At 39.4% G+C, this 13,407-nt stretch overlaps 1 protein-coding gene across 2 annotated transcripts in view; it reads right to left on the reverse strand.

Annotated features, from left to right (window-relative positions):
- Window positions 1-13,407, reverse strand: part of smoc2 (SPARC related modular calcium binding 2) — a 48,379-nt gene that overhangs the window by 23,285 nt on the left and 11,687 nt on the right. The window contains exons 2-5 of one of the 2 annotated variants that reach the window (XM_072437195.1): window positions 12,065-12,227; window positions 6,753-6,859; window positions 5,994-6,093; window positions 3,314-3,358 (exon numbers count right to left, since the gene is read on the reverse strand). In XM_072437195.1, the coding sequence (XP_072293296.1) occupies window positions 3,314-3,358; window positions 5,994-6,093; window positions 6,753-6,859; window positions 12,065-12,227 (415 nt within the window). Of the gene's footprint in view, window positions 1-3,313; window positions 3,359-5,984; window positions 6,094-6,752; window positions 6,860-12,064; window positions 12,228-13,407 lie in introns of both variants that reach the window. The other variant, XM_072437194.1, reaches the window with a different exon arrangement.

The following is a 13,407-nucleotide window of genomic DNA, read 5'->3' on the forward strand; positions in this document are numbered from 1 at the left end:
TAATTCATATCACTTACTTATTTAAAGACTAATGGGGGATTCAATATATAAATAAATGATAAAGTTTGTCTTCATTGACATTTTGGCTCCACAAACTGACTTGCGGCTCACTCACTGGGGACAGGCTGGAAACTGATGCAGGGAGCGCAGTCTGGAACTGAAATTACACCGAAATAACTAAGACAAACATCCTCCCGAGCCTGACTTATGAAGTTAGCCACTTTTGTGAAACAGCCAACAGGTCTAAGCAACAAGGTCATGGGTTTGAGTCAGTTTTTCCCATTGTCTGGGTTGGTTTCTGTATCCTCGAATATTAAACATGCAGCAAAGTAGACAAACTTCCTAAATATTAAGCTCGTCCTGGTCTAAAGCGCCACAAACTCAGATAAAAAAAACTGTCCAGGACCAAACCAGTGCCGAGGCGAGTCCCTGACAGTGTGTAAAGCTGACTCAAAACCCAGTGCAATAAGGGCTGTTCTGAGGAGCTGGCACACCACAAATCTACAGTTTACTCTGCCTTTCACCACGCTGTTTATCTAACAGTTCACAGGGAACCACAGACCCCCCCCGCCCCCCGCCCTCTCCCGCTCCCTTCAATCTCTGCATGTGATTTTAAATTCCCACTTGATCTATGCGTAATGAGTTGGCCGGGTTTCGACTGTCAATAATATACCGGATTCTGTTTACAGAGCGGAGGCGCGTGTGAGTCAATGTCGCTGGAATAACTGTTTCACAACAAGCCAAAGGACTTACACTTTCTATAGGGATGAAACAATGAAACAACTGAATGCACATACACGTAATTTGTTTGTTCTGATCTGAATCCCTGAGTGAACTGAACGGTAAATTGTAATTCTAGCTAAATTAAGTTCATTGCCAAACGTAACAACAAAAAACCCTTTCACTTGTCACTTCTTTTTTCTATAAACCAAATATATATAATTAAAACTAAACTTAAAAGTACAAGACATGAGGCTCTGACAATTAACTGCATGTCTCCCCTTCTCTCTCATCATTATCACACTGTTATTATTTCCTGTCAAATAAAGAATTCGGGCCCAAATAAATCGTGTAAAATAAGAAAAAGTAACATTTTATCATTGAAAAAGTGAATGCCCAAAGCTAGAGACCTCGAAATGTGTGTCCAGCAGCAAACATCGCTGCCAAATGTGACTACACACTCAAATCTGATGTAAATGTATGGCCTTAAACTTCTCTGGATGCATAAAAGGTAAATAAACAAAGTTGTCCCAGGCTCTGCGCTGTCACACCAGGAGGGTAAACACTGAGGTCAGCGAGGTTTCTGCTCACTGCTCCATTCATCTGACGTGGTGCGAGTTGGTATAAACGCAGCGCAGTAACGAGGGCAACTGGAGTCACGTTTATCGATTACCGTTCCCATAGTTGTCTTCAAACGTTGGTCAGAGACTTACTGTGATGTTGCTCAAATCTATTCCTTGTCTTTAAATGTGATGAAATGTGTGATTTTCTCTCCTAGACTTTCTAACAAGACCTGTCCCTGTGGCTGCTCTCAGACTATGACACTTTCAACGTGAAAACTAGGACTAGACTGGGATTAAACTGTCTGGAAATAAACATGAAGTGGTCCAGGAACAAAACAAAAACTAGATCTAGTAGAGAAACAAACCAAGTCAACATCCCAACTAAACTGGGACCGAACCAATGAATTCTGCTTTTCTTGGCCCCAATAGAAAACGTTACATTCACAGTTTTATCCACTTATAAAATGTATTCGTAGCTCCAGTTTGCATCTGTTTTTATAACTCGCCTATTTGCAATAAAAGGAAGAACGGTAGAAAGGGTGGGAAGTCGTCCCGGGAGGTGGTAACAGAAATAAAACAGGTCAAGACAGGTCAACCAGGCAGAGAAAAGCTCGGCATTATGGGAAACAAAATGAGACACATTTTTGGCATTACATACTCAGAAAATGTACAAAATCAGCAAATGTTTGTGTTCATTTGCATATCTATAACACTGATTTTACACTGTAGTGGCTATAACAGCATTCGCAAAGGAAAAATCAACACAAATTGTGCTAAAGCCTTAACACAACCCTTATTTTATAGAGACAGAGTGAAATCAAGGTCAAGATTGAAAGTGTTTTTTTGATGTCTTTGGTCTGTTGCTGTAAAAAAAAAAGAGGTGTGAGTTTGAGAAGAATATGGTAGATCCATTTTGGCCCCACCACAGCGGCCCCACCATAGCGGCCCCACCACAGCGGCCCCACCGCCGCTCTTCTCCTGGAGGTTTTACACCAGCCTCCGGGCACCTGACACTGTCTCAGATTGACAAAATATTAGAGACGTGCCTTAACAAGCGACACGGGCAGAGAAAAGGCAAACACTGCACCGCACTTAAAATGACTTGAAATGAGAACGACTATTTTGATTGATTGATTAATTGATTGAATGATTGATTGATTGATTGATTGATGTTTGATATATTGTAGTCTTCTACTTTTTAAAGAAATTTTACTTTTTGGAGTTAGTTTTTTTACATTTACTTCTACTTGAATAATAATGTGGAAGTACAGTAACGATTCTCTTACTCGAGTAAATGTTTAGGTCCCATTGTGAGTAAGTCTATAATTGACAAAGTTTTATGTCGACAGTAAACGTGTGTCTTTCTTGCTACACTTGCTACACATGATTTACTATTTTAGATGTGGAAATACCAGCTTTTGTGCTTTATTTAGTGTTTTGTCCTTAAAGTTCCACTGGCAGGTTGGACTACTCATTAAACTAAAATGCAAAATAAATATAGTTTGACTTTTGCTAAAAAATTACAAAAGATTATTCCAGAATAGCTATCTTTTTAGGTATAAAATGTAACTTTCTGTTTGTGATTGATGACATCACACAAGGACATTACCCAGCAAACACTGGGGAAAAAAAATGTCACTATTTTTTTTAAAACAAATATGAATAGAAGATAAGATAAAATATTCCTTTATTGTCCACACATGGGGAATATCCGAGGGCCCCTTTATTTTGTTGAGTTGAATTAATGTTAATGGTGTCAAAAAGTTGTTTATTTGTGAAAATCATACTTAAACTCTGAGCACCTCCGACCAACTTCACTTCACAAGTAAATATTCTTCTTCAATCATTCTGAATTACTTTGAAACTGCCATTCTGTGAAATTAAACTGTGTACAGCATTTGAATGTAAGTTCCTGTTGAACACCTCCAGCATTACGTATGAGACCACGTCGGCCCCGGAGGCCCCGGAGGCCCCGGAGGCGTCGCTGCCCAGAGTCTCATGTCAGCGTGTTTGATTCATTAAAGTCTCACCTGCTTTGCCCGGCTCTCTCGTGGTCGCCCTCTCCTGCTTTGATCCTGAAAAGCCGTGAAAACATTATCACCACTTTTTTATTGGCTGTCGTTATAAAACAGATTATAAAAAGCTTCCATCTGTTACTATCATTATTATTAACCTTATTTCAAGTCCGAAGCCCGGGAATCAAAGGAAAAGCGGCGGGCTGATTAAAAACAACAGCAAAAATGAAGTAATGCCGGGTAAGCGCAGGTCTATGGTGAGGTAATGAGCCAGGAACTGATTGCGCCATAACAGAGGGATAAAAAACACCAGACACACATTTATTTGTTTCATATTCAACAGAAGTATCAGAATGTACGTAGAATTAGTTGACAAGTGCATTTGTGCTCGTAAACATGGGATTCGTGTTGTGCTATTGTTCTATTAGGAAGGTCCTCGGCCAGTGTTTGAGGCTAAACTGCCCATAGTTTGAAATCAATTTGCTGTTTAATGGTCAGATTGCAGATTTGTTGACCTGGTTCATGCTTTGTGTCGTTGTAATTACGGGGCCAATCCACATGAAACAAAAACTGGCACAAAAGTCAATGTCTTTTCTGTCGATAAACAAAAGTAAAACGATATTTCACAAAAGCCTCAGAAAGTGGTGCTGTTATTCAATACTAAAGACGTGATCGTTGTCAGTTGATAGGTTTTTCGCAGCCATAAGAAGAATGTTGCAAGTTTTTGGGGCAAATCTCAAACAAAGAAGGAAAAGATTCAACAATTGTGGATTTCAATTTTCGATATTCTTAAAAAAATATGAATCTCCCATAAAGTTCTCACCATCTGGTTGGTTTGTATTTGATGTTAAGATTGTCTCTTTTGTCTCTTTGTTGATGTGTTGTACTGTGAGGAGCAGGTTTAACGATTCTGGATAAGGAACCAATTATGTCACACCGCTCTGTTAGTCTGAATCATTTAAATATGTGAACATTAGAGAATGACATCAAATGTGTGCAGTTGAAACAGACTCTGCAGGTTCTCGGGGACTTGATAGTTCCCCTTAGGGCAGTCGGATCAGGCCCCACATGAGCACAGAGTGGAAACTGTAAAGTCCTGATGTGTAAAACTACTTTTGGACCATCGGCTTTCACTACAAGGCACAAAACAATGGAACTCTTTACCTGTGGAACTGAAGGGAGGGACAAACTGGGTCCTTTTCAAACGAGAATGCAAAGACATTTAAACTGGAGGTCCGATGTGTAATCGTCTTTGTCCTGTTTTTTATTTATTTATGATGTGTATTGTCTTTTTTATCGCATTGTGTCTTTCTATGTATTGTGTAATGAATCTAATTGTATCTATTGTGTAATGAAAAATACTTGTCCCGATCAAATAAACCTAAATGAGTAAATAATGCTGTGAAACATTGCCCTTAGACCAGTATTTTCTGTTTGATGATGGCTGCTGAAACGTCTCGGAAAAATTGTCCAGATGACTTTTTCTAATTGAATATCTGTGCCTTGTTTGATATGCCACTCCGGACAGCTAAAACAGACAGAAACTCTAGTATTTGGACACGGGTCAATTACAAACTGGCACGATTGCGAGGGTTTGTGTTCCTGTTCTTGGAAAATAAATTGAATTGGATTGAAATTGTCCTGGTGGTCCCCAGGAGCGGCTCCGAGGGGGACATGTGGCACTGATTTGATTGTTTCCCAGACGCCATCTTCCAGAACGTTCCTCGCAGTTTTTACTTTGTTGCTCAACTCTTCAGCAGGGATTTTCTCCTCGGCTTATTTACAACAAAAACCCACGATTGGAGTCCACCGGCTCTGACCACGCTCCCAAAACGCTCCCAAAACGCTCCCAAAACGCTCCCAAAACGCTCCCAAAACTCTCCCAAAACTCTCCCAAAACTCCCAAAACTCTCCCAAAACTCTCCCTAACGCGACTGAATGCCTCGCTTTGTTTGCTTGGCGATATCTGATGAATTGACTGCATTGGCAAGATGGATTGACAGAACATTTTGGGAAATTTTGCGGTTTCATCAGAATTATGTAATGTCAAGAACCAAGGATTAAACAGTAACTGGATTTAAGGTTGGCAAAGCAACAACTGAAAGCTTCAAGACGGCACACATTGGACTGAGAACAATCAGTGGAAGATTTTGCAAGACAACTCTCGTATTCAGTAGTTATAAGTAAAAGTGGGAGATATAGTGAGAAATGTACAATATCTCCATTGGAATGACCTAAAAATGAGACAGAAACATCAAGTGTACGGGGTATAAAGTGATATTCCTGCCCTTTTGTGGTTGTTTTCATGATCTATTGTTGTTTCTATTGTCAACCAAGATATTTAAATGTTAAATATAATCTGAATATTGTTATAAAGATACTCCAAATACTCTCAAAATATTGACACGTACATTTTTGTCACCATTTCACCAATGACAGGGGCAGTTCTCTGAAAACTAAAACTGCAAACTAACTCCTTGAACAGCCCCACCATGTAATTCAGCCATTATAAGTACTATTATCATGAGTAAAATAATACACTTGCTGTCAACACCCAAAATCAGTGTTCTCTTTACATTCTAAAGGACCAACTACTACAAACAAATATCTCATGAAAACAAAACCATTCTAAGCGGCATGATAAAGCTCTCAGGTCATTGCTGTATTTGAAGTACTAAATGCATACTTTTTGTACCTTGACATCTGGGTTTCTTATTGGCCACTGCAGATCCGCTGATGGGTCGACCATTAGGAGTCACACACCAGCAGTATCCGGTGTAGCTGTGGCACTGAACCTGTCCAGACACAAGGCAGAAACGACAAATCTTGTCACTTGTTCTTCGACTTTACGTGAAATCCAAAATAAGATCTACAGTAATTCAAATCTAATTCTGACATATCTTTGACATAGGTTTAATCAAGATTATTTGACTTATCTTGAGGTAAAATGTGTGCACTACGTTATACTGTATTTATCTGATGCATTTTTAGTGACATGTCAGTTTATGTTTTTGGTTATTATTAAGACATTGTTCTTTCAAGCAACTGGGTTCAAAATATTGAAACTACGGCTGCAACTAACTATTACACAGCGATACAATCTTCAATTAATCAACAAGTCACGTGAATATTTCTTTTGTACATTGAGACTTTTTCACAAGTTTGAAAATGCTTCGAGATGGAGAATATTAATGAATAAATTGTATAACTGAGGAAAATCTGAAGTTGTTTATTATTTTTTTACATTTTGATTAAATAATAACTGTTTTGTCATATAAAAAGTTATTTTTGTACGTCTTGTATGGTGTATAGTCCAGATAACAAGGATGATCCAAATATCATGCCATACTATCATTCATTTACAAAGTCACGATTATTCGGTTCATCATTGCAGCCCTATTTGAAACATATATACAGATTGAAACATACGTGTATATTTCCGTTGCATATTTACCTCGCTGTACGTGCCATCAGGGTTGCATACGGGCACGAAAACCTGCGGGAACAGCTTCTTGGCCTGTTGTTCCGTGTACTTCTTCTCCGCCACACATCTGGACGTATCTGAGGACCACCACAAATCACAACAATCACCAAACAAACCCATCTTTCAACCCGAGGCTCTGTGTTTCCCCCTCCGTCTGAAACATAACAAACACAACCGTGATAGATGCTGTATCCCGCACGGCCGATGACGGACAATGAGCTAAAGTAGACAAAAGGAAGGACGAGCGCTCGGGAGGAAACGATTGGAGGCTTTTCGGAAGCAGCAGATCCGTTAGTGGCTGGGAGTTGGACCAACACCCACGACTCTATTAGAAAGCCTTGCTCGATGCCTGGTGGTAAAGACATTATATGGATGGAGCCAGCGTTTGTAGCTCCTGTTCATTCCAGGGAAAAGGGCTGATGCAAAAGGAAAACCTGCGACTAATGTGTCCGCGTCTGACTGGAGAAAGCTAGACCGTCTGCACACTTTACAGGTTTTTTTGTACTTCTCGAGTCAAAATCATTTAATCTTACAACATAGTATTTGTACTAGACTATGTTCTTTTGGCTTTTCCTGTTGCAACCTGTCAGATTCATCCTTGTTTACGAGTAGAGCTGTGTGAAACTGATGGAGAGCCAATCGACAGTGATACATTTGAGGGTAATGTGGAGCAGAATTTGGACTGACTTTGAAGGAATTCTGTAATATTTTGTGTTAAATTAAGATTGAACATTGAACATTTTGAGCAATATGTATAAAGGAAAATCAATACTTGAATTATTTGATCAATTTTAGCCATATATTCTAGGCTAAGTTCCAATAATCAAATACTCAAAAGTCTCGATTGATTATTCATGAATTCATGCTTAAGTGATTAATGATTCATTTATCTTTATTATGTTTTATTAACGTTTTATTACGTTTTGAGAACTTTATGCCCCACAAACCTCATCTAATCCAGCATGTATCACAAAAGGGACAAATTAAAGAGCAGAGGAATCATGTTTCAAGTACGATCATATATTTTTGTAAATTATGACCCACATAAAACCCTCTCTTCATGGGATTTATTGCTAATATGGACTTAACACTCGGCAGTGTCTTGGGAGTCATACGTCAATTCGGTTGTATTTTACTGTCAGTAGAAAGAGGGATTGATTCGTCGTATAATTTAAAAGCGGTGTCGTCCTTGTCGGTCAGTATTTCACCAGACTTGAGCAGTGTGTCGTTTCTTACGGTTTTAAAAATCTCAGTTTATGGCTCGTGTTCAGCTCAGAAGCTCCAGAGTTCCAGTCTCAGCTGCAGAGGCTGAACTAGCTCTGATTCATGATCGGACTGGGCTTTAATTTATGACCATTCTGACCAGAGAGAGGTTTAAACACACTGGATTTCAGCGTTGAAACTGGCAACCCAAAAGAGAGACTGACGTGAGAAAGAAAACACCAAATTACAACATTGGCAGATTGTACATTAGGTCCACTGTTTTTGTAATGAAGAATACAACCGCTTTTGAATTGTTATCAGTAAAAGCGATATTTAATTTGATATACCTTTATAGCACATGTCTGGGGACACAGATCGGTCGTGTTTATGGAATTTAAAATCTTACTTACGCTGCTTTTTTAACTATCTGCATTACAAAATATCATAAGAATTACTAACCTGGCCCAACCCTGCTTAGCTTGGATGAGATTGGTCAAAACAAACATAAACATGGCTACTTTCTTGTAAAAAGGAAAGGAAAAACATTGCATATTTCTGTCAAATCAATGAGTTCTGATTGATTTGGTTCTAAATGACGGACGACAACGAGCTCCCCCGTTTCCTCAAGTCATTTAACTAACCTTAAAATGCATTTCTTTTCCCCAGCATAAGTTCTAAAACACTCTCCGCCGGTCTGGCACGGTCTGGCTGTGGCCGCAGAGCACAAAGCCATTAGACACATGCAGACAGTGGACTGGTTTGGCTCAGTTTGGTGGCGTGTGTGCGTCGCTGTAGTGACGGAGCAGAGGGGCACACACTTATTCCCACTGGACTGAAATATCTAAAGTTAGCTTCAGCGGAAAAACCCAAAAACCCAGTGATTTCTCTCCAAGGGGTTCAAGCGTCTGGAAAAAATGACAAGACATTTTGAATCATCGTTGCGCAGGGATAGAAAACAAATGTGGTGCCAGTCGTGCCCGCCTTAAAATAACATATATTTCATTGCACTGCCTGGACACAAGAAGGTAACATGTTTAATTGGATTGGATTTCTTTTAATCTAATTTCCCAAGCAAAGTCACAAGATCTATTATAGTGATGACAATTCAAGTCTGATGAATCCTGTCATCTTGGAATAAGCCTGTGCCATAAGGAAAAAAACAATCCTCTTGCTGAAACTGACCTAATTATCCAATGGGAGGATCAAGTCGAGTCTTATCTATCGACTTAGTTTAATCCAGGCAGTGTATAAATAAAGGTTTACCAAAGTGGCCAATATTTCACTTCTACTCAAGGAGTTCTTTTTTGCAATAAGGCAATAAAGTCAAATTTATATGGCCCCAGTACAGATATATTGTAAAAGCATCTTTAGTGGGTGAAAATGAGACGTTTGTGCACTGTCTGCATCTAATAATGTAGCCTTTTGTTCTCTGTGAAGCAGGGCGTTAGCGTGCAGCAGGAAAAACTCACTCTAGGCTCACAGAGTTGTGAAAAGTGCTTATAAACTCATTGAATAATTAGGATGCTCTGAAGGCAGAAGCTTAAAAATAATGAACTAGATGTTTTTTAAGTTTTTACAAAGGTGAAAATCAGGTACAACGCCTTTATGTAATAAACTGCTTGTGTTTATGTTTAATGTTTTCCTCTTATGACTCTATCTCAATTTTCAATTTGATTTTTTTCAGTATTGACTTTTAATCGACGCCATTTAACACAAGAAGTAGTCCAATTCAAGTCTCCAAAGTCCAAACCACATACTTTTACTGACGGAGGATTGGCTGTACACCTCTTGATTTAAAGAAAGAAATAAGAAAAAAAAGCCTTTCACCGACAATATCCTTGATCTGGATTAAAATTAATAAATTGCTTTTGGATATTCTTGGGTAGCTGTTCAGTTTACTTCTTTATCTTCAACCTGAACCATATTATTTCGGCGTAACACTGGTGACACTGCAGTATGATTTGACTCTGGGCCACCGCAGAGTCTTTCACAGCTCCTCCCTCCATCCCAAACCGGAGGGGGTCTCACTCGCATAGACTCGTGTCAATGACGTTTACAATACAACTTTCATGCACTCTCTTCCCTTTCAGCTTCCTGGTTGGACTCCTCTATTCTGCCCAAAACACCCAGATGCCCTAACACAGAGGTTCCCATGGAGACGCAGCGCGGGCATAAAACGAGCCTTTCCATCACACGAGAGCCCTTTTTCTTAGGCGAGCCCTCTGCACACTCACTGCATTCGTGATCTAATATTGTATGGGCAAGAATGAGGCATTGTCCCCAGGCTGCAGAGCGGGGCAGAGCGGGGCAGAGCGGGGCAGAGCGGGGCAGTGCGGAGCGAGTGAGCGGGGCGAGGGAGGCGGGCGGGGAGGCGGGCGGGGCGGCGGCCGGGGCGGCGGGCGGGGCGGCGGGCGGGGCGGGGCGGAGGCTCTTCGGGGTGCAGTGGTTCCTCCTTCAACATGCAGCAACAATGAGAGCGTCTGTGAGCGGGCCGACCTTCCCCGTTATGCTGTGCGTCTATCGGTTTATATTCACACGATGGTGGTCAAATATGGACAGATTTAGATTGAGCATCATAAAGGATTTGTTAACTGTCCCACATTCTGCATAACTCCTGCTGCGCATGAAATAATGGGGAGAGGAAATGTTCATTGCTAAAGAGATTAACAATAATATCACATCATAATAATTATTAAAATTGCTGATGGTTTAAAAATGGAAATAAACTCGAATGACTTCACACATCAAGTGCTTAAGTTAAAAATACATTCATATGGATCATTTCTGTGTTTGAACTATATCCGAATTGTAATTGTTATAAGTGAATAGACGATGGATACGTAGCTTTTTTCGAAACACAAATATTGTCTTTTTTTCATCCCTTCTCAATAGAGATGTTATTGCTTTGTCCAAATGTTCTACAGCGTAGCATTGAACTGATCTCATCTTCCGTTTATTTTATCACAGGTGTTTTTATTGCTCAAAATCATCTTAAAAACACGCACAGATCTGACCTGTAACGTGTTTAAAAGTGTGTTCAGCGTTTGTCTTCTACATAGTTCTAATCTACAACATCCGTGGATCATAAATAGCATTGATCTAAAACAACAAGTTTAAAAACTGCTGATTTGCGCCGGCTGTAAAGTAAAGTAAAGAGCAGTGGGTGTGACCCATGGAGCAATGGCGTCTTGTCCAAATACAACTGTGAGTGGATTAATGACAAGGGAGTACAACTATAATATGGTTTAAAGTCAATAAGCATAATAGGTCTCCTTGAATACAATCTCCATGGACGCAAGCAGGTGATGAATCCTCTACCAGAAGTTATCAACCACAACAATTAAGCCATAATTATTGGTATTAATTACACCCTAAATAAATAATCTACTAATTGACTATTAGGTTGTCCAGGTCGCATCTCAGGATTGTACAATTAAAGAGTTTAAATTAACTAAAATGAGAAATCACATTGGTTGAATTGATCATTTTGGACTGATAGATTGCACCTGATTATTCAATAATTAAACATTTGGGAAATAACAAACTAGCTAGCGATCTAACTAACTAACTAACTAAATTAATCAAGTTAGACTAAGACTAATCTATCATTTGGCCATGAAGTTTATTTTAATACTTTATTGAGCACTGGAAAAAAGGTGACTACATCCAGTTTATACTAAAATAGTTTATAGTCATTTAAATGATATAGTTTGGATAAAATAATCCAAACCAGTCCTACATTTTGGTCTAAAAACATCGGTTCTATCTGGATTCGACATCGACCATGAAAAACATCATTCCATCTCTTTCCTTAAGTCATTCTTTAAAATTTGAAAGGTTGCGTTTCAGAATGATGAACTATCTGAAAAGCCCCATAATGCCTTGGCAAGTAATTGGTGTGAAATTTTGGATGTTGAAGTGGGACAGAGGTGCCCCCCCATCCCAGTGTGTCAGCCCCACTCTCTGCTCCAGCACTCAAAGAATCAATTATGCTGAAATGAATTTAAGCCAGTGGTTTTGCAGTGGGTTCTGGGGGAGCGGGGGAGGCGGGGGTGGTGGAGCGTGACTCGTGCCCTGACCTTTGCATGGCCCGCGGATGACCTCCAGCTGTGGGTCACGGCACTTGGCTCGGAGAAACTCGCAGCGGGACGTGAAAGTCCGGCCGTCGGACGCGCACAGGGGCTTTCGGGGAGCGCCGGTGCAGTCCATGTTACACTCCTTATCCTGGTCCACCCGCAAGAACTGGACAAGGGAGACACAGAAGAGAAGCAAAACACGTTAGGGCAGTGTGTTCCAACCAGGGGCTACTTTGAATGATTTCAGGTTTGATTAAAACAAATTAAGAATGTTTTTGCAGGATTTTATACATCAAAATCAGTAAAACAAGAACATGTGATGTATTTGACAATATACAGCTACAATGAACAGATTTGCTGGTGTAGTAACCGTGTTAGGAGTGTGAAACAAAGCTAAGAGGGAACTAGAGACAAACGAGTTTAGGAACCATGTAATTAAGAGATCGAAGTGAGGACTACATTGAAATAAGAAGGCAAAATGTATCCGTGAATCTTCTGTATTTTCCTCATTCATTGTTCTTCTGGGGAAATGAATGAAATTTAGAACTATTGTGAGATTGTCCAGATCTGTGAATCTTTTCTTGTCCAAGTAAAGTAATGGTTTAAATGCCAGGGGGTTTATTTTTATTACATATATGTATTCAAAGAAGAACTGGTAATAATAGTATGTGAAATTGTTAAAGAATAGAAAATGAAAGTGTAAACACAGAAAAGCCCATCATAGTCCACGAATCAAACTTTCTTGCAGACTTCTACTGTCCTTTAATACACTTACCATAGAGTTGGACAATACTAACCCAAAATCACATACAGATAAAAGCGATATTTTTTACACAACAATATTCAGATGATATTCTAACAATGATCCAGGGATGTGCTAAAATGTACCCACACATGTCATCCAGAAAGAAAATGTGAACTGTCAACGGGACAAAAGTGTGAATTTGTTTTCCACTCTTCATAAGAAGCTCCTCCAGGACAAACTTTATCACACTTAAAAATACTATATACCTTTGTTTAAGATATGATCTCTTTTTAATATGAACTCTTTTTATATTTAACTGCAGACAATACACTCAATATTCTAATCTTGCATATTTCCAAAACAGCAATTGTGATTTCAATTTCTTCCTTCACTTATTCTGATACTTACTTTTAAGATAAGATAAGATAAGATATTCATTTATTGTCCACACATGGGGAAATTTCAAGAGCTTAGGAAGTACAAGTTTAGGAAGTACAATGATGTTTAGGAAGTACAGTGAAGTTTAGGAAGTACAAGTTTAGGAAGTACAGTGAAGTTTAGGAAGTACAACGTTTAGGAAGTACAGTGAAGTTTAGGAAGT

Source organism: Eucyclogobius newberryi, unplaced genomic scaffold, assembly GCF_026437365.1.
Source record: "Eucyclogobius newberryi isolate DKJ021-1_F unplaced genomic scaffold, fEucNew1.0.hap1 SCAF_8, whole genome shotgun sequence".
Lineage (NCBI taxonomy): Eukaryota > Metazoa > Chordata > Actinopteri > Gobiiformes > Gobiidae > Eucyclogobius > Eucyclogobius newberryi.